At 37.9% G+C, this 27,327-nt stretch overlaps 2 protein-coding genes across 2 annotated transcripts; one reads left to right on the forward strand and one right to left on the reverse strand.

Annotated features, from left to right (window-relative positions):
- The first annotated feature begins 5,161 nt into the window (after positions 1-5,161).
- On the forward strand, positions 5,162-14,211 carry LOC141922398 (fibrinogen-like protein 1-like protein). Its single transcript, XM_074821540.1, has 3 exons — positions 5,162-5,771; positions 8,956-9,152; positions 12,556-14,211. Exons 2-3 carry the CDS (start codon positions 9,005-9,007, stop codon positions 13,254-13,256), a joined length of 849 nt encoding a protein of 282 aa, XP_074677641.1. The 5' UTR covers positions 5,162-5,771; positions 8,956-9,004; the 3' UTR covers positions 13,257-14,211.
- A 7,821-nt stretch (positions 14,212-22,032) lies between these two features.
- Positions 22,033-23,619, reverse strand: CHRM5 (cholinergic receptor muscarinic 5). Its single transcript, XM_074821541.1, has one exon. The coding sequence runs from the start codon at positions 23,617-23,619 to the stop codon at positions 22,033-22,035; it is 1,587 nt and encodes a 528-aa protein (XP_074677642.1).
- Between the last annotated feature and the right edge of the window lie 3,708 nt (positions 23,620-27,327).

Below are 27,327 nucleotides of genomic sequence, written 5' to 3' on the forward strand. Positions count from 1 at the left end.
CTGCTCCCACCCTATCTACTCCCCATGTATTATTCATGTTGCTATCCATTTTCCTTAAACAACAGCAGGATCAAGAAACTAAGTCATGTAGTTAGTGTGAGACTAACTATGGTTAGTTAACTGTGAGGTCTGTGATAACCATCATTTCCAGGAGAGATTGATTCCACAGTCAGCTGCACAGACACACACATGGCAGGATAGGGGTCTTCTGGGTTTGTTTTTTCCCTCAGCTCATCATCAAACTAAGAATTTGATTTGCTTATTTAAAGCCTGCCCTATGTTCTGAAGCATTCTTTTTATGATCCAAGCATTTCTTGTGATGGTATAATTGCTCTATATGAAAAGCCCCTCTTTTTTCTTGGTTTTTTTTAGCAATGCTACTTCAGCTTTGAGGTTGCTAGAGAGCAACAGAAGTCACAGAATCTCTCTTTGGAAATGAGATGGTTGCCATGACAATGCTCCCAGCTGCTTCTTGTCCCAGATGAGAAAATCATTTTTAGACTTTTATATTACAAGGTTAGGCTACAGTGTTTTAAACCAGTAAAACTAATTGATTCAAATCAAAGATCAACACATTGCCTGTTAAAAATTTTTGGGCTGATAACCAGCTAAAATTGTTGAATCAAATATTTGTGCAGGTACTTATAAAATATTGCTATTTGGTTTTGATCATCTACTTGAGGTAAAACTGGTGCATTGAGATGGAAAATATTTTCATCTTACTGATTTTACTAAATGTCTTTTTTTGAGCAGAAATTACCCTGAAAGCTGAGTGGTATACAGGTAAATGGTATTTAAAATATGACTCTGAGCCTTGTATCATATTTTTCAATACGCCAAATCTGGATCAAACCTGAAATGCTAGATACTTTTAAGGTTTATTATCTCTGAAGTCAAGACAGTTGATGATGGAAGTGTTGGTTGTTTTGGTGGTCTCTTGTCAACCTCACTTTGAGCAGGATTATCACCAATGCTTGTTCAGTTCAGTCATGCTGTGTCTAGCCAGTGTTAAAAACCTCCAAGCATGGAGGTTTCACAGTCTGTCTGGGAAAGCTGTTCCCATGTTGCACTATTCCTGGTGAACAAGCTTTTCCAAACGTCCAATCCGAACCTCCCAGGTCACAGGTTGTGGTCATTGTTATTGTTAGACTATGTGATTAATCATAGTAAGCACAAAAGCCTGGTGAGGTTCAGATGAATAGTGACAGGCAGAGGAACCCTAGTTAACCTTATCAGTGAAAACTGGAAGACACAGACTTGACTGTTCCTAAGACTACCAAAGGAGAATAATTAGACCATTGTCCCTGGTGTGAAACCCAAAGAAACTCTTCCAGAACTCCTTGCAGAGTAAAGTATTGCCTACAGGGGACTCGCTATGGAATGCAGGGGGAATGGCACTTTGCAATTGTTTAAAGGTTATTATGGGATTCTTTTAACAGGGCTGTGGGAATGTGGGAATATTTAGAGAAAGGACCAAAGATTGGGAAAGGGTGGGTTCCATGTAGCAGGGAGAAACAAGCCTGGTTTGACTTCTGAGTTCTTTCTTGATCAGTCTATGCTGGCTGCTTCTCATCACCTTTTTAGTTCTCTTCTGAGTTTTGAAATATAGTTCACTGTTCCTTATTTCTCTTAGTTTTTCCCCTTTTAAAAAGATAGGCCTCTGCTATGCCCACTGAAGTCCTCTGGGACCTCCATGACTTCTAAAAGGTATTTGTAAATGGTTCAGGAAGGACTTTTCCTGGTTCACAAGGTGCCTGTAGAATTTAATCTGTCCTTGCCGCTTTGAAAATACCTAATTTCTTCAGTGTCTTTGAGATGTTTTTCACCTAATCTGTCCTCCAGTCCTAATACTTAATGAAATTAATTTTAATGAAGGATCTGATCACTGTTTATGAAGTCTGCAATAAAAAAAGGCATCAAATCTGTGCCATTTGCCCTCTTCCTTCATTAAATAATGGATTTTTGGTTTTGACTTTTTATTTCCACTGCATTTATAGAATATTTGTCTGTTTTTAATGTCCCTTGCTAACGGTAACCTTTTTAATCTTACTAGTCTGTTACTGTGTTACTCCTATATACTTACTCTCAGTCCTTTTATTCCACTCATTTGCACAACTTCATTCTGACTTTCAAATTTTTAAAGAACTCTTGAACAACACCTTTTGAGCTTTTAGTATGGTTCTTATCTTTCTTCACGAGAAATAGTAATTTCTCCTTTGTTATAGTACTTTTTATCAATTGCCAGCCCCCTTAAAGAGCCTTTTTCTTCTCAGACTCCTAGCAAGAGAGGATAGAAAATGGTTGCTTAAGTTTCTTGGTCTGCTTTTGGTTGGTTGGTTGGTTGGTTTTAAATATACTGTCTTACAATGCTGCACATACTTTTCCTTTCCTCAGAATAAAAAAATTTACCCTATTAAGATAGGTGTCACCTAAATTCTGTTCCATACAAATACTCTCCAACAGTTTTCACCTGCAATGATTGTATCTGGCAATTTCTGCCACCTTTAGAATAAAAAAGTAATCTACAAGGTGTGTCCTATCATACTGTTTTCCAAAGCTACCTGAGTAACTTAAGTTTTTCATTACCACTAGTCCTATCCGTCAGCTAACGAAACAATTATTTTCCAGTGTCTTCCATGATGATGGAGTTGGATGTATTTTTCAAGTTAGGTCCTACTTCAGTATTTCTGTTGAAAGTGAACCCTTTTCAACTCACTTAAGTTCCTGTGCCTTTAGAATTTAGTCTATGGTTCAACAGGAAGACATGAAGAATATTTTTTTAGTGTTTACTTCTGGCCTTGGAATATTTTCATAAAGAAATCTGAAAAAAAAAAAAAGTTGCTGAACATTTGAAAAGTCAAATGTTTCTTAGAGGGATGCATTTGTTTTGTTTTACATTCAGCCAAAAATATATACCTTGGTTTATTTCCCAAGTAATGGTTCATCTTACAAATAATGAATGTATAAAAAGAGATTTAGAAGCTGTATTGAAAATAGTCTTGTGTGCAGTGTGTTTCAGCAGTTAATAACTGCTTTCTGTGTTGTCAGACAAAACACACACTTCATATGCCATTGCCAGCTCAGAAGTTCAAGAACAAGTGAAAACTGTTACGCACATTTTTTTTGTTACTGATCCTATACAAAGATACCAAAGTGCATTTAGCCAAGGTTGCAAAGCAATTCAAAGTCACTCAAAGTTGCAGAGTATTTCTATGGCCTGGTTTTGTTGTTTGGGTTTTTGTATTTTGTTGGGCTTTTTTGTTGTTGTTTTTGTGGGAATTTTTTCCCCAAAGCAATCGCTTGTGCTGTGCACCCATAAAACTTCTTTCAGAAGGATACTCAGTGAGACCTTTTTTGATATGTTTTATGTGTTTTGCCTTGTTAGAACTTTGTCTCAGGTTCCCTGGTAAGCTAAACAAGATTATTGAATAAAAGGTACCAATTTTACATGTTTCTGACCACAATACAAAGCCATAAATCACCCATCTCAAGCCTTTTGAAAACCCTTGGTACACAAGTTGCTAGTCTGTGTCAAAGCCTTTCCCGTAATGATGGAGGCTGTCTTGGACATAGTGATCACAAAATGATAGAGTTTTCGATTCTCGGAGAAGTAAGGAGCGGGGTTAGAAGAACTGCTACCTTGGACTTCTGGAAAGCAGACTTTGGCCTGTTTAGGAGTCTGGTTGACAGAGTCCCCTGGGAGGCAGTCCTGAAGGTCAAAGGAGTCCAGGAAGGATGGACATTCTTGTAAGAAGGAAATATTAAAGGCACAAGAGCAGGCCCTCCCCATGTGCTGAAATATAAGCCCATGGGGAAGAAGACCAGCCTGGCTAAACAGAGAGCTATTTCTGGAACTCAGGTAAAAAAAAGAGAGTTTATGACCGTTGGAAGAAGGGGCAGGCAACTCAGAAGGACTACAAGGATGTTGTGAGGTTTTTCAGGGAGAAAATTAAAGGGACCAAAGCCCAGCTAGAACTTAATCTGGCTACTGCCATTAGAGACAATAAAAAATATTTCTATAAATACATTAGCAACAAAAGGAGGGCTGAGGAGAATTTCCATCCTTTATTTGATGTGGGAGGAAACACAATCTGCTGGAGGGTAGGAAGGTTCTACAGGGGGATCTGGACAGGCTGGATTGATGGGCTGAGGCCAACTGTATGAGGTTCAGTGCCGGGTCCTGCGGCTGGGTCACAACAACCCTGTGCAACACTACAGGTTTGGGGAAGAGTGGCTGGAAAGCTGTCTGGCAGAAAAGGACCTGGGGTGTTGATCAACAGCCGGCTGAATATGAGCCAGCAGTGTGCCCAGGTGGCCAAGGCCAATAGCATCCTGGCTTGTATCAGAAATAGTGTGGTCAGAGGCACTAGGGAAGTGATTGTCCCCCTGCACTCAGCACCAGTGAGGCCGCACCTCGAATACTGTGTTCAGTTTTGGGTCCCTCACTATAAGAAAGACGTTGAGGTGCTGGAGTGTGTCCAGAGAAGGGCAACGAAGCTGGTGAAGGGTCTAGAGCACAAGTCTTATGAGGAGCAGCTGAGGGAACTGGGGTTGTTTAGCCTGGCGAAAAGGAGGCTGAGGCTGACATCTTATAGCTGTCTACAACTACCTGAAAGGAGGTTGTAGTGAGGGGGGTGTTGGGTCTCTTCTCCCAAGTAACAAGCAATAGGATGAGAGGAAATGGCCTCAAGTTGCCCCAGGGGAGGTTTAGATTGGATATTAAGAAAAATTTATTCACTGAAAGAGTAGCCAAGCATTGGAACAGGCTGCCCAGGGATGTGGTTGAGTCACCACCCCAGAGATATTTAAGAGACATGTAGTTGTGGTGCTTAGGGACATGGTTTAGTGATGGACTTGGCAGTGTTAAGTTAATGATTGGACTCAATGATCTTAAAGGTATTTTCTAACCTAAACAATTCTATGATTCTATAATATTTACTGGCACTTACTGACATCATTATCCAGACTACTAAGCTTGTATTAATACTACTTTTACCTTGCTGGAAGTGATGGTTTTCATTATATAGGTTAGATATGGGTATTTTTCATATCAGAAAAATCATAACTGATCAGACACAGAGTCTGATCGGTTGCAATATAGTAGCCAGATTGTCTTTGCAACTGACTTCAGAGCTGTATGAAGCAGTAAATTGATCAATCTGTCAAATTATTCCTTTGCAAGGGTGTGCCTTGAGTTGTTAAAATACAGAGAACTTGTAAAGAGACTTTCCACATAGGAGAGTCTGCATTGCAAAAATTCAAATGAATGCTTGCTAGTTAAAGCTGAGCAGAATCAGAGGGATAATTAAAACTTCAGCATATTGTAGAGAAGGAATATGTGGTCATTGGTCCGAGAAACTAAGTATCTTACTTAATTAACATGGCTAACAATAAGTCATTATAGTAATGCATTATTTTGAAATCTGTATACGACCAAACCATACCAATATAAAGTAGTCCTACCTTAAGATCACTGTATAATTTTCAGGACTGAAATACTTGATCAAGAGCAGAGAGAGATATGTAATGATTTTCATTGTTTTTCAAAGTTTTCATCTACAGAAACAGATGCCTTTCTGAGCACGAGTGAATGAATGCTGTTGCCCTTCTTCTCTCTTCTAATTAAATGCTTCCCACTTCACTTCTGCTCTGCCAGCTCTGATAAAAGTTTGGAAATCAACAAAGAGGAGCAAATACCAAGAAAATGAAGAAAAATGGAAAGACGGCAGAGGAGATAAACAATGATGGAAAATCAAAGGCACAAAACAGAGGTACCCCAATTTATATCAGGGTGACATGAGACCTATCAATAAATACCACTAAAGTCAATGGTGTTTCCTAGAGTGTATGAATATAGACAGAATGGAAAGGTACCTTCTCCTGCCCTTTCCTAGCATACTGTTTCAACAAGATCCGTATCTGTTCAAAGCACTTTTATTATTTCATAAGCTACAATACAGTATTTTCATGTCTTTAGCCAAGATTTATAAAGGTTGGTACTAACCAGAAATTAGGTATGTCGAACATACAGATATCAGAAATTCCCTGAGCTGCATAATGCTAAAAGCAGAGAGAATGTGATCTTAAACTTTTCCCTGTAGCTCTGCTACTGACCAGTGTCAGGGAAAAGATACTGTCCTGACACCCTGTGGACATCCTCATGTATAATAAAGTGTTGCTTGTACTTTAAAAATTAAGAGAATATCACTGAGTTTTAAATATTACAAGCAAATCTTCTCATAAACATTCATTATGTGTATTTATTTAATTGTGCATGAACTACAAATCCTCACATGTTGTGCTTTCACTGAGGATGAATTATTGAAGAACAGAAATTATGCAAAGTACAGATCCTCAGAGCTTGCACAGGACTTAAATGCTCCATCAATTTTAATTGTGGCTTGTTTCAGGGATGGAATCTGATCAAAGTGGGTTGCAGGCTGGATCAAAGAGCACAAAAACTTAAGGGTTGAATCCTCCTGAAAAGGGTAAATGCTAGATTAGACATCATCTAAAGGCCATGCAGATAGACAGTCCAACTTTCAAATATACAGCAACAATTAATTCCTCTAATTCATTACAGTTTTGACCTGAATTAATGTTAATTAAGTCTTGTTAATCCAAATAAGCTGAAATAGAAACCTGTTGACCAGCTATTCTGCTTCCCTCCCCCCCTGCCATTTTTATAGCTCTGAGGCACTGCTTCGGATTCATTCATATTAAAACATGAGGTAACAACAAGGTTTATGGTTGGTTTATTCCTAATACTTAAAACTCAAGTTGTCTCTATGCAATTTTAAATATGACTAGCAGTGTAGCATCTAGTTAATTCAGTTATGCAAAACGACATAGTAAATTTGAGCATCTGCCTGTGTGTATTTAAGAAACATAAGCGATTTTCTGAACTAAAACCTCGTTGTGATTCTCCATCACAATGTCTGTTCGTTCATCAAGGAAATTTAATTTAGTTACTATGTTGTTTTAATACTTACGGAAGAACTTTGTACTTTATAATTCATACATACTTACTTGCAAGTATAATATATCAGAGCAAAGTCCACCAGAGTAAGCGCACAGTGTGAAATAATGAAGATGCAGTTCTGCTGCATTTGAGATAGCGTGTTGGAGCTGATTTATTCACCTGGACTTAAGTAGCAGGCAAAGTGCAACTGTAGAGAATGAGCTTATTCATTTGTGTACGTTTTTCTTTGCCAAGCTTCACTTGAAAGAGGTAAGGTGCTTGCCTAGTGCTGTTTTCCTTAGTTGCTTTCTTAATAATTTATAATATCAAGTTCTATTCTGGAACTAAATGGATCTGTAAATCATTTCAATGTGTAAATATGAGGGAAGAAAAAAGACTGACTCACTCAAAAATGCTAAAAGAAAAACAAAACAGCTAAAAAATTAACTCCAGATCCAAGTACAGATTTCCTGAAGTTTAGTGACGCTTGTGGGTCAGATTTTGATTTTAAGTAATTTATAATACAATATTTAATTATAGCAACAATAATAGAAGCTTTCAGGGGAAAGGATACTTGACAGTGGGAATGAGCAGAACTTCAACGCTTTAAGGGAAATCCTGTGCTGAATTTCATGGAACGTAATTTTCCAGTTTATTACAATCACAATGTCAAATGGCCAACTTTGCATAAAACAGCAAATTGTATGTTAATAGTGAATCAGAATTATTACTGAATAGTTTTAGGTAGAGTAGAAAATTCTGTTTTGCTGGTTTATGTATGCTAGGTATAAAAACTAACTCTCCAACCTGAACTTTATTACAATGATTTATCTTGGACATTTAAAAAAAAATGTGCTGCATATTTTTTCACTCTGGAAAACTGTTTGCTGAATCTGCTGCTAAGTCATTAGATTTATAAGGAATGTGGCTCTGTTGCAACATAAACCACTGTGGAGAAGGGTACTGGCCTCTGTAGACTCTGTGCTGACGCTGTCAGGAAATAAACTCTGACCGAAGAGCTGCTTACTAGATCTATTTTCTCCTATCATCAAAGCCACTGTGGGGAGCTCAGTCCTAAAATAAAATAAAATGAATTAAAATAGTTTGGCTAGAGTCTAAGTAATTGTGTCCTGTGAGAGTATGGGAAACATTTGTTATCCTGATTCAGTCTAAGCTGTTGTTGATATAGAAATTCCTCTTCAGTCAAGCTGGGATTTGCCTAAGTGAGGACCCCAGGATTTAGTCCAGTAATAACCTAAGCCTTCTTGCTATGTTGGATGGAGGGTTACTAGGTGTATAACCCTAAGAGGAGGACAAAATGAGACTCAAAACTGTTTTGATTCAATATATTGAACCCTTGTGGGTTTTGAAGAGGCTCCAAGTTCTTTTTGCTCTGTTTATTGAGCTTTTTTTTTTTTCCCAATCTGATTTAAATCTGTGATCTATTATATAAAGCTGTAGATGAAAATTCATAAAAATCATAGTCAAGATGTGTTGAAGTGAGTTCTCCAGTGTATGGAAGTATTCCCAGCACTTGGAAAACCATGTCTTTGAGTACAGTTTGAACTACATACAGTTAGCAGAGCCAGCGTGACTGTTTCTGCCAGTTCAAACATTGGTGCCTCTATTTCACTACAGTTTGGACTTGGGGAATAAACAAAATTCAATCCTGATAAATACGTGGTTTTTCTTCTGTCATTACATTACTTTCTATGGCTTTTTGTCACACACAAAATTACATTACGTTTCATTGCCCAGCATAGCACAATGTGACAGAGGTGAGAGACATTCTAAGTGTCACAGCACAGGGCTCTGTGTCAGAGGAATAACTAGTTGGAAATAGGGTGTGAGACATCAGGAAAAGGAGAGGCCCTTGAAATATGGGAGAAACTGTTTTTGGCAGAGGCTCATTATATTGAAGCTAGGTCTTTCAATACCTTTCTCCTTCAGGACTTTCATACTAAAAGTCATAAATCTTTCCATTTCAATTCCAGTCTGTGTTACAGTTCTGAATTGCTGCAGGAGAACTGACTTGGAAGGAAGATGCTGTTGAAGAGCTCATCAGGATTTATTCTGTTCTTGCTCTCCCATTGCGCTGTGTCAGTGAGCACCAAAGAGACAGTGGTCTTGGCTAATGCGCACCTTCTACCCCAAAGAGGCTATGAGAGACTGGGTAACAGCAATGAAAAAGGTACTCACAAAGAGAGTGAGTGGTCTGGATGCATGCTGTGTTTTACTTTATTGCTTTGCTGTAACATTTTCAGCCAACGTATTTGAAAGTTAGCTCTGCAAAAATACTTTGCAATATGAACATATCCTGACCCAAAGTCCAGATTCTTTAAAAGCCTTCCTTGCTCAGCTGCCATCTAATTCAAGAGAAATTAACAGTGTTTTTGTAAAAAAATATTTTGTGGCATTTGAAGACTTATTCTAGGACAATCATATCTAGATTACACCTGACACTTCAGTACCTAAATCCCAACTGAGGCATCCTTCTGCCTATCTAGCTTGCAAGGTCCATATTTGTAGGTTTTCTAATACATTTACCAGAGTAGATCCCACATAAAATGTACACAAAAAGAGTAGTGGGATTGATTAATTTTCCTCCTCTGACTGATGGCACTTGAGGGTTTATAAAATTCACTTTCCAAATGAATCTTGTAACAATTAGCCTAAATGATTTTCTCATTATATGTCTGTAGAAGGTGTTCTATTTTGCATGAATAATATTCACTGAGACGAGCAAATACAAATGTCACTGTATATATTGCTGGCGTGGATATCACTATATAAATCACTTAAATATTCTGTAAAATCATGGGATCAGGTCTGGGGTCAGGCTATGTCTACCAGGGGAATGCTTTAGCAACTGGGGTACAGAGTCATGTACACAGTTCTGCTCTTTCAGGATATTTAATAATGTCATGCAGATAGTATTGAGATTTAAAGTATTCTATTCATGGCTGTAGATTCTATTAGGCAATGAAAGGCGTAAAAGTAAGACCTTGGAAAGACTATATACTCCTGCAAATCTGTCTTGAGTGGCTTAGAAGTACCAATAATCTTCTGAATATCAAATATAAAAGACTATATTTAACACAATACTGTTACTATGAATAATAGTATTTAAAAGATTTAGTCCACCTGGACTTCTACAAAGCCTATGATACCATACTTCATACAATATTAAATCAGAGAAGGCAGGGTTACATTATAATTTCAGTAGAGATCGAAAAGAAAATTACAATGACTTGGGTAGAAAAGTAAACCATAATGTCCAGGGGAGACTGGAAGTATTTACTTGTAAATTATCTTTTCAGTATTCTTATTAAGTATACTAATGCAAAAATAGGAATACGCTGATAAAATTTAATGATAACATGAAATACAGAAATACCAATAAAAAATATCAGAATATTACACAAAAAAAAAAAATCAGATGTTCTTAAGTAATACCATTAGGATGAAAAATAAAGTACAAAATTCTAGGTTTTACTGCAAGGTGAGGACCTTATCAGTTACAAAGATTCAAAGACCAAACTCTAGATTAAAGAAAACTAAGCAATACAAATGCAATCCTAGAATATATCAACAGAAATGTTTTTAATAAGATTAATGTGAAGAGGTGAAGAAAAGCTACTAAGACAATTAAAGAACAGATTTATCTTACACTAAATAATAAAAGAACTTATTTATCCTAACAGAATTTACCCTAACAAAACAAAGGCTGATTAAAAATGTAGTTGTCCTCATGGTACATCAGAGTTTATTACCCAGGAAGAAGCACTATTTAACTAAAGGACAACATGACACAAGAAAGAAAAAGATGGACAGTGGACAGTAATAAAATTAGCTTGGGAACCAGATGAGTATTTCTAACACAGTAGTGACAGTTACGCTTTCCAGTTGGAAGAGAAGAAATTTAATAATTCTGTGAAGAAGACTGCATGATATAATTCTCTACACGACCAGTAGTCACTGACATAAAATAGTCACTCGTGGTCCCTTTCTCTTTCCAGAAAGTTGGAGGCTTTTTTTTTTGTTTGTTTTACACTAACCAAACTGGTCAGTGTACTTTTTATCTGTTGGTCACGAGACCATACAATGACTCTTTTCAGACTCTGTTCTTCTATTCAGGAAAAGAAAAACAATGTGTTCAGTAAAAGGGACAGCAGGGGCTCTCTGGTCAGTGATTTAGGCAGAGAAGAGTTTTTTTTCTCAGCTTTTATTTTACATTCTTATCTTTGGAAATATTTTTCCTTAATTGTTTTTTGGCAATTTTTTGAAAAAAAAAAATTAGGATATCTTGCCATACTTTTCCTGAATTATCCCAGTTTCCCAAAAGAAAAAAATTAAGTTCTAAATACAGTATCTAAATGTCTATCAGTCATTGTCAGGACAGAACAGAGGATTTCATAGGTTTGAAGAACTGTCATTTTACATCACAGGTGGTCTGTAGGAATTTTTCTCATAGAGATATTAAAATTGTCAAGTTTTTATTAAATATAAATTACACATATTCCATAGTATAATGACATAATGACATGCCTTTCAACTCTATGGAGAAGTGAGTGATTTCAATTCATAAGCATGTTTCTGAGTAACAGAACAGACATTGAATAACATCCTTCCCTACAAAAGGAATTCTCTATATACAAATTCATACATACATAAATGTATATTTAAATAAATTATATTCTGGCTCTTAGAAGTCTCACAATCAATTGTAAAAAGCAGAGCATTTTGCCTTAGTCTCAGAAATGCTTGATACTACACTATTGCAAGAAGTTACCTTATAAGCAAGTTACATTTAAAAAACACAGTATATATATTTCAGCCCAACAAAGACGGTCATTCCAAGCCTTATATGCCATTTTTATTACTCTCTGAGTCTACTGGATAAGCAACAAAGTGGAAAAGCACTTTCACCTATTTTCCTCATATTGGTGTTCAGCACTGCACAGCACTGTAGTTCTACCTGCAAATCAGTGGTAAGATTTAGCCTGGAGTTTGAGTGACAAGAACTGCTCCTAAGAAAATCCTCAGATGTTTATAAGTTTTGTATTAGCAAGAAATGTGCTTTAATATCTCCCTTTTATTAATGAACACATAGCATACTTATTGGAATTTAATGCAAGGATGTTACAGATCCCTGAAGTGAAATTAGTTAAAGAGAAATTGGATTTATTTGTTGAGGATAAGGCTAGCTCTAGTAATTAAACACAATGGTCCAACATATGGCACAGGGAATTGCAAACTTGATGAGTACTCAAACTGGAAGAACACAGGAGGAAAAGGAAGGGTCTGTACCTAACTTTTGGCTTTTCAACCATATTTCTTCATAAATGCAAAATTATACTTCTGTTGTATGACAGGGTAAGAAACCCTTTTTTGAATTTCTGAACATTTCCTGCATGTTCTGCCCTGAAATCTTCCTCCTTTAGCTGAATAGGTGCCCACCGGCTGGGATAAAGTCAGAGTCAGCTTCCAGTCCAAAAGCAATCATTCACTCACTCTGAAGGACAGAGTTCAATATCTAAAATCTACTATTTGAACAGAAATTGCTTTAATTTTTTTTTTTTTTTCCTACTCAGACTATCCAAGGGATTGCTTTCAGATTTTTCAGCGCTCCAAAGGAAATTCCAGAGATGGTCTTTACATCATCCAACCAAAGGAAGACCCAATTGTTGTTTCTTGTAACATGCAGGATGGTGGCTGGACAGTAATCCAGCACATTACAGCCAATAGTAGTGTCGACTTTGATAGGACCTGGCAGGATTACAAATATGGATTTGGCTCTGTTCATGACAACCACTGGTTAGGAAATGAATATATGCATCAGTTAACTAGCAGCTCTGTGCAATATATACTTGGAGTTAAACTTGTAAACCTAAACGCTGAAATCAAATGGGGACAGTATGAACCATTCCTTATTGAAGATGAGGAGTCTCAATACCGAATCAGGGTTGGTCTATACAAAGGCAACGCCACTGATGCTCTGACCCTGGACACAGAAGCTTATCTCCATGACAACCAGAAGTTCACCACCAAGGACAGAGACAATGACAATTACTTTCAGAATTGTGCTAAATTGGAACACAATGGCATTCCGGGGGGAGGCTGGTGGTATGACGCGTGTGCCGGAGCAAATCTAAATCGTAGGAATGTGATATACTGGCAAAAGGACTGCAACAAGCAACACATGTGCAAGTTTGCATGGATGATGATCAAACCCATTGACCACAGCCTGTCAATTCCAACCAAGTCCTGTCTGTGTCAGAAAGTTGAACTGTAGATAAGCCATGTGTATTTTGAAAGGAACATGGATTCTTTGTCCAGTGACTGAAGTGAACTCACACTGACGGAATAATCGCACTAAGTAATCATGATTGAAAATTTAATTTGGGTCTCTGCAAGGGCTTTATGATAGCATATCATCCAGGGCTGGACCAGGACATAGATATCTACCAACCACAGAAGTGAGAAGTCACTGTCAAAAATTGAGGCCTCTGCCAGAAGATTTAAATAATTAATTTTATAGTATTTTAGCTGTAAGAGGAGTCAGGTATGAAATCCAGGATAAGATGTCTTGTATGACATATACATGAATATACATGCATTTCAAGAGGTTTTGCTCCAGTATGAATGCTCATGGTTGATCTCCTGTAATTGCACATCTTCAAATATCATGCAGGAAGGAAATTTCCAGTGAAGCACCTGTGTTTACAGAATGCATATTGGAGAGTATTGTGTACCATAGGGCAGCATCAGGCCTTTCCTTTTTACCTTTAGTGAAAGGTATTTTAATATAAATTGGAATTAGCCTCATCTCCCATGGCTTCTTTTCCCCTTCATTGACTCTTGTTTTTATCTCTACTTTTTAATGATCCCATACACAATGAAGTATTCAGCACAGGCTTTTCTTTTCTTCCTTCTTTATATAGCACCCAGAGCTAATGGGATCATCAGCTTTCCCATTTAAAGCTACTAATCCAAAACTTACAACTCCTCTGAATTTTTCCCCAAGAAATTCAGTGAACACATTTTTAAAAGATCAAATTGATGTTGTAATTGTTTACTTATTGCTCCATTTTTTTTCTGAATATTACTCCACTCTGTTTACCATGTTTTGACTGTTGTTTCTCCCTGTTCCAGCTTCAGCTTTCTCTTTTTTTAATATCACTCTGAGAAAAGAAGAGAGTGTTGGCTTTATTTCAGATTTGCTAGCTTCATTTGTTTTGGCACTCAACCTTGACATTATTTAAACAGTACCTTTTTTCTGATTATAAAATAAAGAGAGAAACTTTAAATTTCATGATAAATTCATCTGTTTTAAGATAATAAATAGAAGAATTTCAGTTTTGATAATCCTGAAGACCTTGTTTTCTTTTACAGCTGTTTGGGTTACTTCACACATTTGTATAGCATTGCAATAGCTGAATGACAGCTGAAGACTTTTCATTGTTGCATTATACAAAATGTCAGGATAATAATTAGATTATCTTGTATACTGGCAAACTCCTACTTTTTAATTTAAAAATGGAATCTCATCATTTCCATGAAAATTACTTCACAGAAAATAAATTGTGTTGCGGTTTGTGAAGATCAAGACTGCCAGGATTACTTAAGAAGAGAAATTCATTGGAAAGTGGAAAAGCCAAGAAAGCAATTTTAATTTTTTACAATGCACTGCAACATTTTCAGAAAGAGATACAGATATGTTATGTGGATGAGGCCAATATAGCATACATGTCTATTTTGCAGCATCTGGGGTTTTTTTCCCCTGAAATTGTGTACAAAGACAGAAGTGTGATAGGGGAAGAAATGGATAGTAACTGAATTGAGTTTATGTCATTGAGTCAATTTAATATGGGTTCTGCTGTAACTCTGTCAAGATGCCTCCAAAGTTTTAATGAGGATACAATCACCCAAGTGCTGCCAGTCTCCCATAGCTTTTATTCAAATTCCTGGCCATATAGCCAGATTCTCAAACACCTTCCAAAAATGTGTTTCGAATAATCTTGACATGGAAGTGCACAACTGACAGCCAGGAGGCTGCATCTGATCCTCAAAGGCAAGTAACCTGCACTGCAGCCCACCCTTAGCCTGTTTTGGAGGAAAGGACTGTGCAAATAAGCTGTATGAATGGCTTGGGCACCAGCAGCCCAAATCCAGCTGCACAGTTTTGGAGGCACTCTCTAGTATTAACTGGAGCCCTACAAACCTATGCTGACACTGAATTCCAGTATGGGAATTAGATTAAAATGTAATAATAACTCATAACAAGGAAAAAGATGACAGAAAGAGTAATCCAGTTCAAAGACATTTAATGAAACTCAGGAACTGAGATACATTCTACCCTTTTAAACAAATTATGGATGGAAATGACTACTGGAGCTGGATTTGGGACTAAGTAATGGATGAAAATAAGTAAGAATATTCCAATACACCCACCAGCATGTCTTTACAGAGGTCTTAAAGGGAAGGACATAGAGCCTCAAAAAGTGGACTAAATTCTAGTTCGTAATTCCTTAGCAAAAGGCTGTCTTAACTGAACAGATTTTTTTTCTCCATCACTGTAAGGTGGGTACTCCAAGAATATCTGATGGAAAAAATTATTTGGTCAAACAAATATCTTTCCAAAATGAGGAAGCATGACAAGGTCTAGAGTAACAAGTATATGGCTGACTTCCAGCTCCAAGCACCCCTGAATAGGAGGCATGTTCCCCTTTAAACATGCAATCTCCTAACAATAGCCAAAAAATAGGTTTCTTCACCTCTTCACTACTTTGTATTTCTCTCCATACTGTTTTCTCAACTGCAGGAAAGGTAAGCACATTCTCACATACAATATCACATTAATCATGTGTTGTTCAGCCTGGAGAAGAGAAGGCTCTGGGGAGACCTTATAGCATCCTTCCAGTACTTAAAGGGGGCTACAGGAAAGATGGGGAGGGACTCTTGATCAGGGAGTGTAGTGATAGGATGAAGGATAATGGTTTTAAACTGAAAGAGGGTAGATTTAGATTAGATACAAGGAAGAAATTCTTTCCTGTGAGGGTGGTGAGGCACTGGAACAGGTTTCCCAGAGAAGCTGTGGCTGCCCCCTCCATTGAAGTGTTCAAGGCCAGGTTGGACGGGGCTTTGAGCAACCTGGTCTAGTGGAAGGTGTCCCTGCCCATGGCAGGGGGGTTGGAACTAGGTGATCTTTAAGATCCCTTCCACCCAAACCATTCTATGATTCTGTGATGAATAATCAACTCAGAATTTAGCAGAAGGAAAAATTCTTCCTAAAAAAGTATTAGCTGAGAAAATAAGAGAGCCTGATGACCTCTTTCTAGCAAAAACACTGATTTATTATTGTCTTTAAAAATCATTCAACTTTCATATGAGAAAGTGCTTGCTTTTGTTTCTGATTTTCATATATGTAACCTAAACAATAAGTTTCCAGACTTCCAAGTAACTTTTTTTTATGTGTTAGCCATAGGTTTAAAAGTATGACAAAGTGATTTTAGGACCAAGTATTGAATACTGTGCATCAATAAATTAGCAAAATTACCTGCCTGGACTCATTTTTTCTCCTATAATTAACAAAACAAAGAGTCCTTTAGTCATTCTCGTGTCTTCTGCATTCCAGAAGGCATCAGGACCCAGGCATAGTGGTGGGGTACAGAGCTGAATCCAGCCATACTCGGCAGCTGGTATCTTTCACCGTACCCTCTCTCCACTCCTCCTCCATAAGGAGGCCTTATGCATGGCATACAGAAAAGACAACTGTCTGACCTCCACTATGGCTAGATGGCTGCCTCATGTCAGGAGTAAAAGATATTCCAGTTTGTATCTTGACATTGTAATCCAGGAATTCAGTAAAAATCCCAAAATTTCAGAGGTCTACTGAAACAGGAGCCATCAGCCACCAGAGTTTGGAGAAGTACTTGTTGAGAAGGAAACTTTTGAAGGATTTTAAATGTCTAGTTGTTTGAGGAAGGCCAACTTCTTTGATATATCAGCAGATACATGAAGAAACTAATAGCATTCAGTAGCTAATGGCGTAAGTACTGAGTAAAAGGCAGTGGTTTTACTGAGTGTAATGAAAACTGAAGTTCCTAATCTGATACATAGTCCAGCAGTGCCTATTAAACCTGAAGAAATAAATTTTTCAAAATGGAAAAAACAATTGCAACACCATCCCTTTCTGAAATCACTAATAGTCATAGATTATTTCTAGTTTTACAACACAATGCTATCAGTTTTTCTTTTTTTTTTTTTAACTAGATATAGATATGGGTAACTTAATAAAATAATAAAAAGTTTATTTGAATGAAGAAAGTTTAAGGTTTTAAGACACCCAGCTGTCAACTGTATGTGGAAGAAAAATTCTTAGTAGGTACAAAAGGCAGCAATGGAGATTTGGGATGACCACATAAGAAATAAACAGCCTCTTTCTGATTTGGTAGAAGGAAAGCCAAGTATTTAAGTGAAAAGACATAGTATCCATTTTTGGAGTTCAGGTTTGGAAGGGCATTTTAAAACAGAGAAGGCACTGACTACCCAGTGGCTGTGAGAGCATTTCAGGAGCTGATGGAGACTTGGGAGTCCCCAAGACAAACACTGGGAGGGAGCCTTTCAGAGGGAAGTTCTGACCTGTAGTGGTTTGTAGATCATAAAAGTAGTGAATGTGGGTGTTGATTTTATTTAAAAAAAAACCCAACACCTTCTGTAATATCAAAAAAGAGTAAGCAGTATGGAGTTTTTTAGGCAGAGTCCTTTCCAACAGAGAGGCACCTAGATGTACAAGTCACAGCAAATGGTAACTCCAGTTGTGTACAGCCGAGGAAACAGGTATTTGTTTCTCACCATACCTAAGTGATTCCTTCATATTATTTCTATCTCTATAGAAAGCAAAGAAAATTAATTTCAGAGGAAAGTTACAGCATTCCGTTTGCTCATTTTCCTAGAGCAAAGAATCCAGAGAAAGCAGTACGTATATCTCCTAAAAATTACAGAGTAACTTTAAAAAAGAAGCATGAAAAAATTCTCCTTCAGTATGAAGATTTTGGGAATCACAAACTATGAAGATGTGATTTGGAAACTGTGTTTCCTACGACAAGTCAAGAACCATCTTACAAAATTCTATGCAAAATCCAGAATCTGAAAAAAGTCCACAGGTATTCAATTCAGTTTCAAACTGGGTATCCAATTTCATAACAACTGCATTCTACAAGAAAGCAGCATCTTCCAGATTGATATGGGATTCTTTAATTGTTGCAATGACTTCTCATTTAAATTTAACATACTTACCGCATCCCAGTGCCATTTTTATTCCTTCAGGTATATGACTTTGGATTAATATTTATCAATTAAATTAGTTTGACATGTTTAGGTCATCTATCAAATATGACAAGGAGGCCATGTCACAGATTTCTGAGAAAAGGCCTATGAGGGAGATAAAATGATCAGAACAATTAAATTAGAGATGGGGACTTTTCATGAGACTCAGCTTTAAAACTGGAAAAATATCTAAAGGGTGATAAGGAAGTATAATTAAGGATCTTGCCTTGAAGTGCATCACTGTCTGGATCTAGACTTCTTAAGTCCATATATCCCAGTGCAGGTCTCATTATGGGTACAACAGAGATGAGGAACAAAAAATCCACATATTAAAAAAACTTTCAACAGTTAATAGCAGTTAGTAATTGACATGCATAGTTGAGTAGGATAAACATGATAAGCAATTGAATTAATGGCAAAATATGCGCTATCATATTTTAGATTCTTACAGTATTTTCTCTATAACCCTTCCGATTTCATCCTTCCTCAATTCAACAGGATTTTTCTATAAAGGAAACCCCTGCATTTATGTTCTACCTTGATTTTCCATCCTTTGCAAAGCTCCTCACTCTGTGCTAAGTAGTAACAGAAAATACACAACTGTAACTAGGTGTTCTAGACCTATTTAAAATTTCTGGGAACTCTTCCAAGTATTTATCTACAAACATAAATTATATTTATAGAAAATTCATGTTACGTGATAATTTATGGGGATTTGGTATGTATGAAAAGGGAGGGACAAAGATGATACCCCCAGTTTGTCGGAAAATTCAATGTTCAAAAATATTAAAGCGTGCTGGGTTTCTGAAAGCTTAGTTAGGGATGTATACTTATGCATCTATATTGATAATACATACATACATATCTATATATATGTATGTTTATGTATATAAATAAAATGTAATTTTACAAAGAAAGATCTTTTCACCAGTCCATGACCATAACCATAATCAATCATAGGATTAGTAAAAGGTTCATTAAAAGGACAGAAATACAGATAACAAGATTGTTCTACACTGTAAAAGTCCCACAACACTTTTAAAAAGTACAAAATATGATTTGAAAAAAAAATATAATTAAATACTCATACTCTGATGAGGATCACGTTTTTCTTTTTGTGGTTTTGATTTTTTTTTAAGAATAAACATCCTACATAACAATAAAGCAACACACACCTCTTTATATAATTCTAGGTATTTACAGTGTACCCATGTTTGGCCATGTAACATCTCACATGGTGAAGTGCTAGCAGCATAGTTTGAGCACATATTTCACAATTACATTGAACCAACATTGTTGCATTCATCACCATGTATTCTAATACATTTACTGAGCACAGAGTCCATAAACATTTACAGAACACTCTTGTTCAACAGAAGCCAAAACCAACAAAAAGTATCCCATTTGATGTCAGTAGAAGCCGATGCTTTACTTTAGCAACAACACTGCAGCTAGCAGGAACTGTTACTGCCTCATAAATTTTGCCTTTAACTACAGCTTGTGCCACAGAGGGACACATTCATTTGCTAGAAATCAAACACAGTTTACTGAATGTCTGATCCAATGTAATATAAATAAACCCACTATAATAACCAACTTGTACATAGTTACTGCACACAGGAAAAGCTCTGGATAGCGACAGAGAAGAGTTGATGAAAGGGTCTTTATAAAGACCCTTTAATAAGCAATCATATGCTAATGCACAAAAAATAATAGGCACAGTATGGTGTGTTACAAACTCAATCATGTGAATTTAGAGAACCTATTTTTACATTACTACACTGCTAATCTTTCACTGACACAATTTTCCCCTCTGGAGACTGGGGATAAAAAATATTAATTACTTGTACTGTGGTTGTTGACATGGAGGAATTATTTATCTGTAGGGAAACATTTTGATGGTATGATGATAAATTATGCAAATAATTTCACTGAGAGCTATGGTACATTCAGGATGACTAATACAATCCCTGAAACGTGCAACTTAATCATGTCACCACTGCAATGGCCCACTAAAGTGTATAGTGGATATAACATGAAGATTGCCCCAAACTAATATTCCAGAGCATCTCACCCTGAGTTTTGGTAGAAAGGCTAGAACTGAATCTGAACTTTGTGTACATGGAGATCTTTCTCATTTATTCATAAACATTTCTTTACTTTATAACTCATTCTTTATAGCTCCTGTTGCCATTAACTTTGTTTTCTTGTGGCCTTTCCTGAGGCTTCATGTCCCACCACAAGGAGACAGGTGACTAGCTCCGTTCCAATGGCCTGCTGCAGAGGGCAGCCCCTTGCTTATGCACTCACTTGGTCAGTGCTGCAGGACTCCTGCCAATCTAACACAGACATCAGACAGGCACATGCCATTCAACCCTGCCGCAGAAGTGTCCTCACCACAGACCCAAAGCCCTGGCAGACCTCAGCTAGTGGCTGGAGTCTCAGCTCATTGTAACTAGGCCGGTACAGCCCAGTCCCCAAAGCCACAGCTCTTGGAGGGGTTGACTCCAGCCCCCAGTACTGCAGCAGATATAGTTCTGCTGGACCAAAAGATAGTGACTGGAGATAACTTATGTTTCCAAACCTGATGTTGACTAGTATTTGTAAAGCTATTTAAAGATAAAAAGTGCCATGAAAGTGCAAACTGTCCTTAATAGTTTTATAGAAATATTAAAAAATTACTTTAAAAACCTTCCTTCTTTCAGAGATGCCAATTCTGTCACTGTTTAAAATAATTTCGTAATATATAGGTAAATGCATAGGGCATCAATACATATTTTTCTTTTGTACTGCATCATTGAATCAGTAATGGAAACTTTTGGGGCAAGGGGAAGCACAACAAAGGAGATTACAAAAAAGACTTTCCTTGTGTTGTAAAGTAGATAGACTATGTCCATTATGCTTTACAGTCAGTTCTGGTTTGTACCACTGTCACTATCGCATAAAATTTTAAAATATTCTTCAGAGGCATTGGGAAATGGAGAAATTCAGAGGTATTGGCTAACCATCACCATTTTTTACAGATGACAGTCACTTGCATGAAGGAACTGAGATTGGGACTGGCTTCTTCTTATACAAAATACATTATCTATTTCCTCCACTATGAGCCCTTCCTATGTCTCCACAAAAGTCATCCTTAAAGTGGAAATTTTCTCAGTATTACATTCTCCTATAATATGTGTGTTCATTTGGAGTATTATGAAACTCCCTCACCATTTAGTATTGGGGATGACAGCATTTCCCCCTTTAAATAGTCCTTGTTTCATTCCAAGAGCAGGTGGAAAAATCTCAAAACAGAAGTAGTATGAGCTCCATTGCTTGGTGCATTGAAAACTAAAAAGACAATACATTAGAAAGGAACTATAGGAAGAAACAGTTCTGCACTACAAGGGAGATAGACTGGATGACCTGACCTGATGACTGGATGACCATCCCACTCTAATTTCTAATAGTTTAGAATTTACTCTACATATTCTCAGGCTGAAACAAAGGACAGAAGACCCCAAATATAATAACTTTAATGCAGATCTACTGCATAATCAAAAACACTCTGTGTTGCTCATAGCAGCCACTGACTTCTTTAACCCAAGCACACTACTTTCATGCAAAATTTTACTTTTCTGCAGAATATTTTTAACCCCTAGATATATAAAGCAACAGCTTTGAAGAGACAGAATTACAGTCAATTTACTAGGTTATGTCAGTATCTGTTTTCCCCCTTATCCCTTATATAAGAGCAATTATGGCAGTCTGGTATTGCCCTGCCAGTATAGTTTCTCTTCCACTTTTTTCTTTTTCCATTGGCAGAAAAGCAGCATCTTAAAAGTTTTCCTGAAAGTTTTGTTACAGAGGGCATAACAAATGGGGTTAACAGTGCTGTTCACATAGCATAGCCAATATCCAAGGTGCCACAGTGTCAGGGGAATGCAATCAGAGCAGAATGTGGAGATCAAAACCATGATATTGTAGGGAGTCCATGTGATGATAAAAGCCAAAAGAATGGCACTTAAAGTCTGTGCTGCTTTGCGTTCCTTTATAAGAACCATCCGTTTCCTTTTGGTGATTTGGTTATTTATATTTGGATCCATGCTTTTGATGGAAGGATCCTTTGACAGAGCAGCAGAACAAGGAGTTATTTTTACTTTACGGCAACAATTGTTGGCTTCCTGGGTGCCATCAGCCTTAACCACCAACCGAAATTTATAGGCCACACATTTTTTACTTTTTTGTATGTGGCCTTTGGCGGGTGATAGAAAGTATTCCTGTTTCTCAAAATCATTTTCTTCACGTTGGTCTTTGACAACAACATCCATACTCTCATTAAACTCTTCTGCCTTACCTTTAGATGGACTTTCATAAGTTACTTGGAAAACTGAATCAGCAGCAAGTTTATCCTCCTCTTCTGAAGATGCGTAGCTGCTGCAGGTTGTTAACTGGTCAGCCTTAGCCCAGTCGTTACAAGTACTTGCTGTCTGAGAGGCTTTCACTGTAGCTGATGTACTTCGACTAGATGAAGACCAGGAAGCCTGACACCTCTCTCTTTTGACTAAGTTTTGCTGCTTGCAACTGAAGCAAGACTTCAGGAGAGCTTTCTGAGGCTTTATCATCTCAAACTCTGCCACAGACTCCGAACCCTGCAGTTCAGCAAGGTCCTTGGTACGCTTCTCTGTCTCCTTATAGATGCGGCAATACAGAATGGTCATCACGGACACTGGAATGTAAAAAGCAGCAATTGCAGTACCAAAGGTGATAATGGGCTCATATAAAAACTGTATCTGGCACTCTTCAGGTGGTACTGTTCGTTCACCCACAAAATACTGCCAGCACAAGATTACGGGTGCCCACAACACGAAGGAAATTAACCAGGCCAGACCAATCATGATGCCAGCTCTTTTGGGCGTGCGTTTGGCTCTGTAAGTTAAAGGCCTTGTGATGGAAAAATATCTGTCAAAACTGATGACTAGGAGGTTCATTACTGAGGCGTTGCTAGCTACATAGTCCAGTGCTAGCCACAGGTCACAGGCAAGGCTTCCAAGAGACCAGTGGCCTATGAGAATATAGGACGTATAAAGGTTCATAGAAAATATTCCAATGATGAGATCTGCACAGGCAAGGCTGAGCAAGTAATAATTGTTGACAGTTTTGAGCTGACTGTTAACCTTGAAGGATATCATTACAAGAATATTTCCCACTATGGTTATTAAGCTTACAATTGCAGTTACAGTGGCAATAGTAATGACTTCCCAGAGGCTATGCCCTTCTAACTGCTTATGGTTGATGGATGAACTGTTTACAACAGTAGAATTGCTGAATAAATTTACTTCCATTCTTGTTTTTGGTGTATTGTCATCAGGATCTCAGCACTGTTCTCTATTGCTTTTTGTATTCAAAAATTTTCTTTTGGAGACAGCTGTAAAAATCAAAGGAAAAAACAGAAAAAGAAAGCAGCTCATTAAACATCACAGACTTCTATTAGAGTTACCATAAACCACTTGCAAAACAAACTATCAAATTACCTGTGCTCTCTTTTTGCATTTTGAATACTGTTTCTACCATTGTGAATGAACTAAAACACACAAATGTACGTTCTAGGACAATGTACTCTGGTATCTTATGAAATTTCTAAATGCAATCAAAACAACTATTGTTTCTTAAGACAGTCAATCCTGCCAGTTCTTATATTTTGAATACCTTAGGAGACATTCTACATATTCTTAAAGACAGACTTTTAAAGTTTTGCAGTGCACTAAGGCAGTGTTGTTTCCTACAGTACTATGTAGAAGACATATCAAGATTTTAGAAATTATCTTTGAAAAATTTGGAGAAGTCACCAACAACAGAAAGAGAGTAAGAGGAAACTGAAAATGCACGGGGAGGTAGGAACCATGCTGGCAGTGGCAGCAGGAAACAAATTAGGTGTTAGATGTGCTTGGGACCACCGAGGGGGAATCTTTGAGTTGAGGAAGCAGGCAAGGCCAAGAAGATGTTTTTGGAAAAATAAGTTTGGCAGGAAAGAATTTTCTCTAATGGGAGATCTCAGGACAGAGGAGACTCATTGGGTGAGGCGTGGAAGTGAATTTTAGGTAGTTTGAGTGAGTGAATGGTAGGGTTGAGGGTAGAAAGGAGTAAACTGAAGAGGAAGCAGCAATGGATGACCACAGTGACAAACAATGCAACAAAACCAATTTAATACTTGCATAAACAGTGAAAGGTAGAAATAGCACCACTGCCACTCTATTAATGCGTACATGCCTCTGATGTCCATCCCTTCCTACATTCTTCACTGCTACTTTCCTGTCCCCATGAATGCAAGCCTGAATTAGGCCATTTGGTTCCTTCATAGATATCTGCTGGTTTTTGAGTCATTCCATTACATCAGATGATGCTAATCACTTCTTTGATGCTTAGTCTTGCTAGACTGTGTAATTTTGGAATAGTCAAATAGTAGTTAGTTTTTTAAGTCAGAAATGAAAGATAAATTATTAAGAGTTTGTTTATTGGGTATCTAGCCAGTATAAGACAATCCCTTTTTTCAAAGCTGACACAGGTTCAGCTAAAATTATAACATAAATTATCACATAAATCACCTATTAAAGTCCAACTAAGTCTTTCTGTATCAGATCTCTATTATATGGTCTTCCCTATACATCCACACCTCTGTGTTTTCATCTTTCATCCTAACTCTCAGAACATTATTTTCTTTGGTCTTGGCAAGTGTCTTTTATTAACTGCAAGCTTTCACAGCCTATTCCTTTCCCACTTGTCATCATCTATCTTTTGTATGACTTAGTTGGGTCCTGTCTCTCATCAGCTGAATACAACAATATTTTATAGCCACTTGTTGAATTTTCAGAAAAGCATCTTATTTTCTTTCATTGATCTCTTATTTGCTTTGTTTCCTTCACTTTTGTCCCAGGCCTCCTAAATATCCACAGAAGTGTCATCTTTGTTCTTCAAACCCTCCCTAATGATTATCTCCTGTTGTGATGAAATGTGATAATGGTAAGTTTCCTGGCGTACTGAGACCACTGTCTATTGTACTACCCAAAATGGTTCTCCTCCATCTGTGTATGTCTGTCATCTCCTGCCTTATATTTAGATGTTTGTGCATCTGTATTCTGTTTATACACAACATATATTGAACCTAACTTAACAGGATTCTAGTTCTTGTATAGGCCTAGTAATATCATAATATATGCATTTGATGTTCTAGTTTTTCTTCCCTTAACCATTTTGGGTTTTGCCTGTAACCATCTAAATAGGTGAGGAACCCCTCCCTGTCCTTATCTCGATTCCTGAGCCTTTTTTTTTTCCATTTTTCTCCTTCCCAGTACTGGGGGGGAAGGAGTGAGTGATCAGCTGTGTGGTGCTCAGTTGCACTCTGGGCCTAAACCACGACAACTACCCAAAATGGTTCTCTTCCAACTGTGGATGTCTGTCATCTCCTGTCTTATATTCAGATGTTTGTACATCTGTATCCTGAACCTAACTCAACAAGATTCTAGTTCGTGTACAGGCCTAGTCATAATCATAATATATGCATGTTGACCATCTGTATGCTTGGCTCTCTAGAGCCTCCAGAGCCAGTCTAGCAGCCAAGAATAGCTAAAATGCCACAGCAGTCCTAATGAGCCCCATGCAAGGAAAGAAATTTCATCCTGGTTCTGCATTCTGCAAAGATTTCCCCTGAGTCAGAGCTATGCTGATGGCCATGTGCGCTGGCTTTACAAATCTTTACACAACCTTGAAGTGTAGGAATTCAGTCAGTGTGAAACAAAGGTGTACAGAGCAGCTGCATGACTGTGATAAGTAGCTGAGCTGTGAGAGATGAATCTGTGTGTCTCTGCTACCTCACATGGCTTATGCTGCTTTTTCTGTGGACAGTCAGCACAGTTGTTCTGCACATCAACAGCTTCGTGTGATTAAATTTTTAAGCGTGGCAGTGTGGTGATGGGTTTAGAGTGTCAGTCAGGGGTCAGTGAGGGCCAGCTGCTCTATAAGGGAAGGTGAGCCACAGGTGGAACATGATACCAAGGCAGGTGGGAGCAGAGACCTCACCAAGGAAAAACAGGATGTGGAACAGCATGTTTGGTTCATGATCAGGGCCAGAGACAGTGGTCAGGGTCAGACATAGTCTGGTGATGGCTCACCAAGTCTGTAGTGATGAGGCAGGTCTGAGACCAAGCCAGGAAGCCCAGCCAGCAGGTTCGAGTCAGGACCAAGGAGGTGTAGATGTAGCTGCTGCCCAGCTGTGATGTAGCACAGGCGAGAGCCAGTGGTACAGCTCCAGTTTAAAAGCAGTTCCCAAGAGAAAGGAGAGGGAGGCCCTTGCTTCTAGCTTTCTTCACAACAGGTCTTACCAGCTGAGCAGCTGACCTTGGATTCAGCCAGCTAAACTCTAACATAGCCAGCAGTGCTCATAGAAGGGGGCTGTGCTCTGGGCCTTGCTTGACAGCTAACATACCTGGGACACTCCCAGGGCTCATGTTTTTGCAAGTTGCAAGATTTCAGAAAAGGCTAGAGAAGGTCTTAAAAAGGCACCAGCTATGAATGTCAGGCACATTGATAAACCTCTACTGACTTCCTCATTTGCCTAACACCTGGGATTGAGCAGCCACTTAGGATAATTAGAGGAGATTGTTTGAACTGTCTGCCTTTTTTTGCCAGAAGATGATACTTTTCTCAGAAGAGTGGAGACTAGAAATTGTCTGGACGCTGCAGCCTGTAATTTGCCATAGGTCTTTTGCCATAGGTAGCAAGTGTGTCCCCCTCTAAGGTCACTTACCCTCCCTAACATTAGGATTTAGGAAGAAAGACAGCTGAAGCTACGCCATGTGGATTGCAGACTTCAGAGCAACAGGAGAAGCACAAATTGTTGTTGTCCTGACACAATTGTTCTTGGTTTGAACTGTCATGGGTGGGAGGAACACTGGTAACGTGATATAGAAATTATAATTAATTTCTAAATAAAAAGCACCCTCATTATCATCATGCAAAGCCTTCCTTCTCTAATGGGCTGTTTTACTGTGATGCCT

The sequence above is a fragment of the Strix aluco genome, chromosome 4, assembly GCF_031877795.1.
Source record: "Strix aluco isolate bStrAlu1 chromosome 4, bStrAlu1.hap1, whole genome shotgun sequence".
NCBI lineage: Eukaryota > Metazoa > Chordata > Aves > Strigiformes > Strigidae > Strix > Strix aluco.

Coding starts and splice junctions, on each gene's coding strand:
- LOC141922398 (XM_074821540.1), top strand. CDS start 9,005: ATGCTGTTGAAGAGCTCATCAGGATTTATTCTGTTCTTGCTCTCCCAT. Junction 9,153..12,555: donor GGGTAACAGCAATGAAAAAG/GTACTCACAAAG, acceptor TTTCCTACTCAG/ACTATCCAAGGGATTGCTTT.
- CHRM5 (XM_074821541.1), bottom strand. CDS start 23,619: ATGGAAGTAAATTTATTCAGCAATTCTACTGTTGTAAACAGTTCATCC.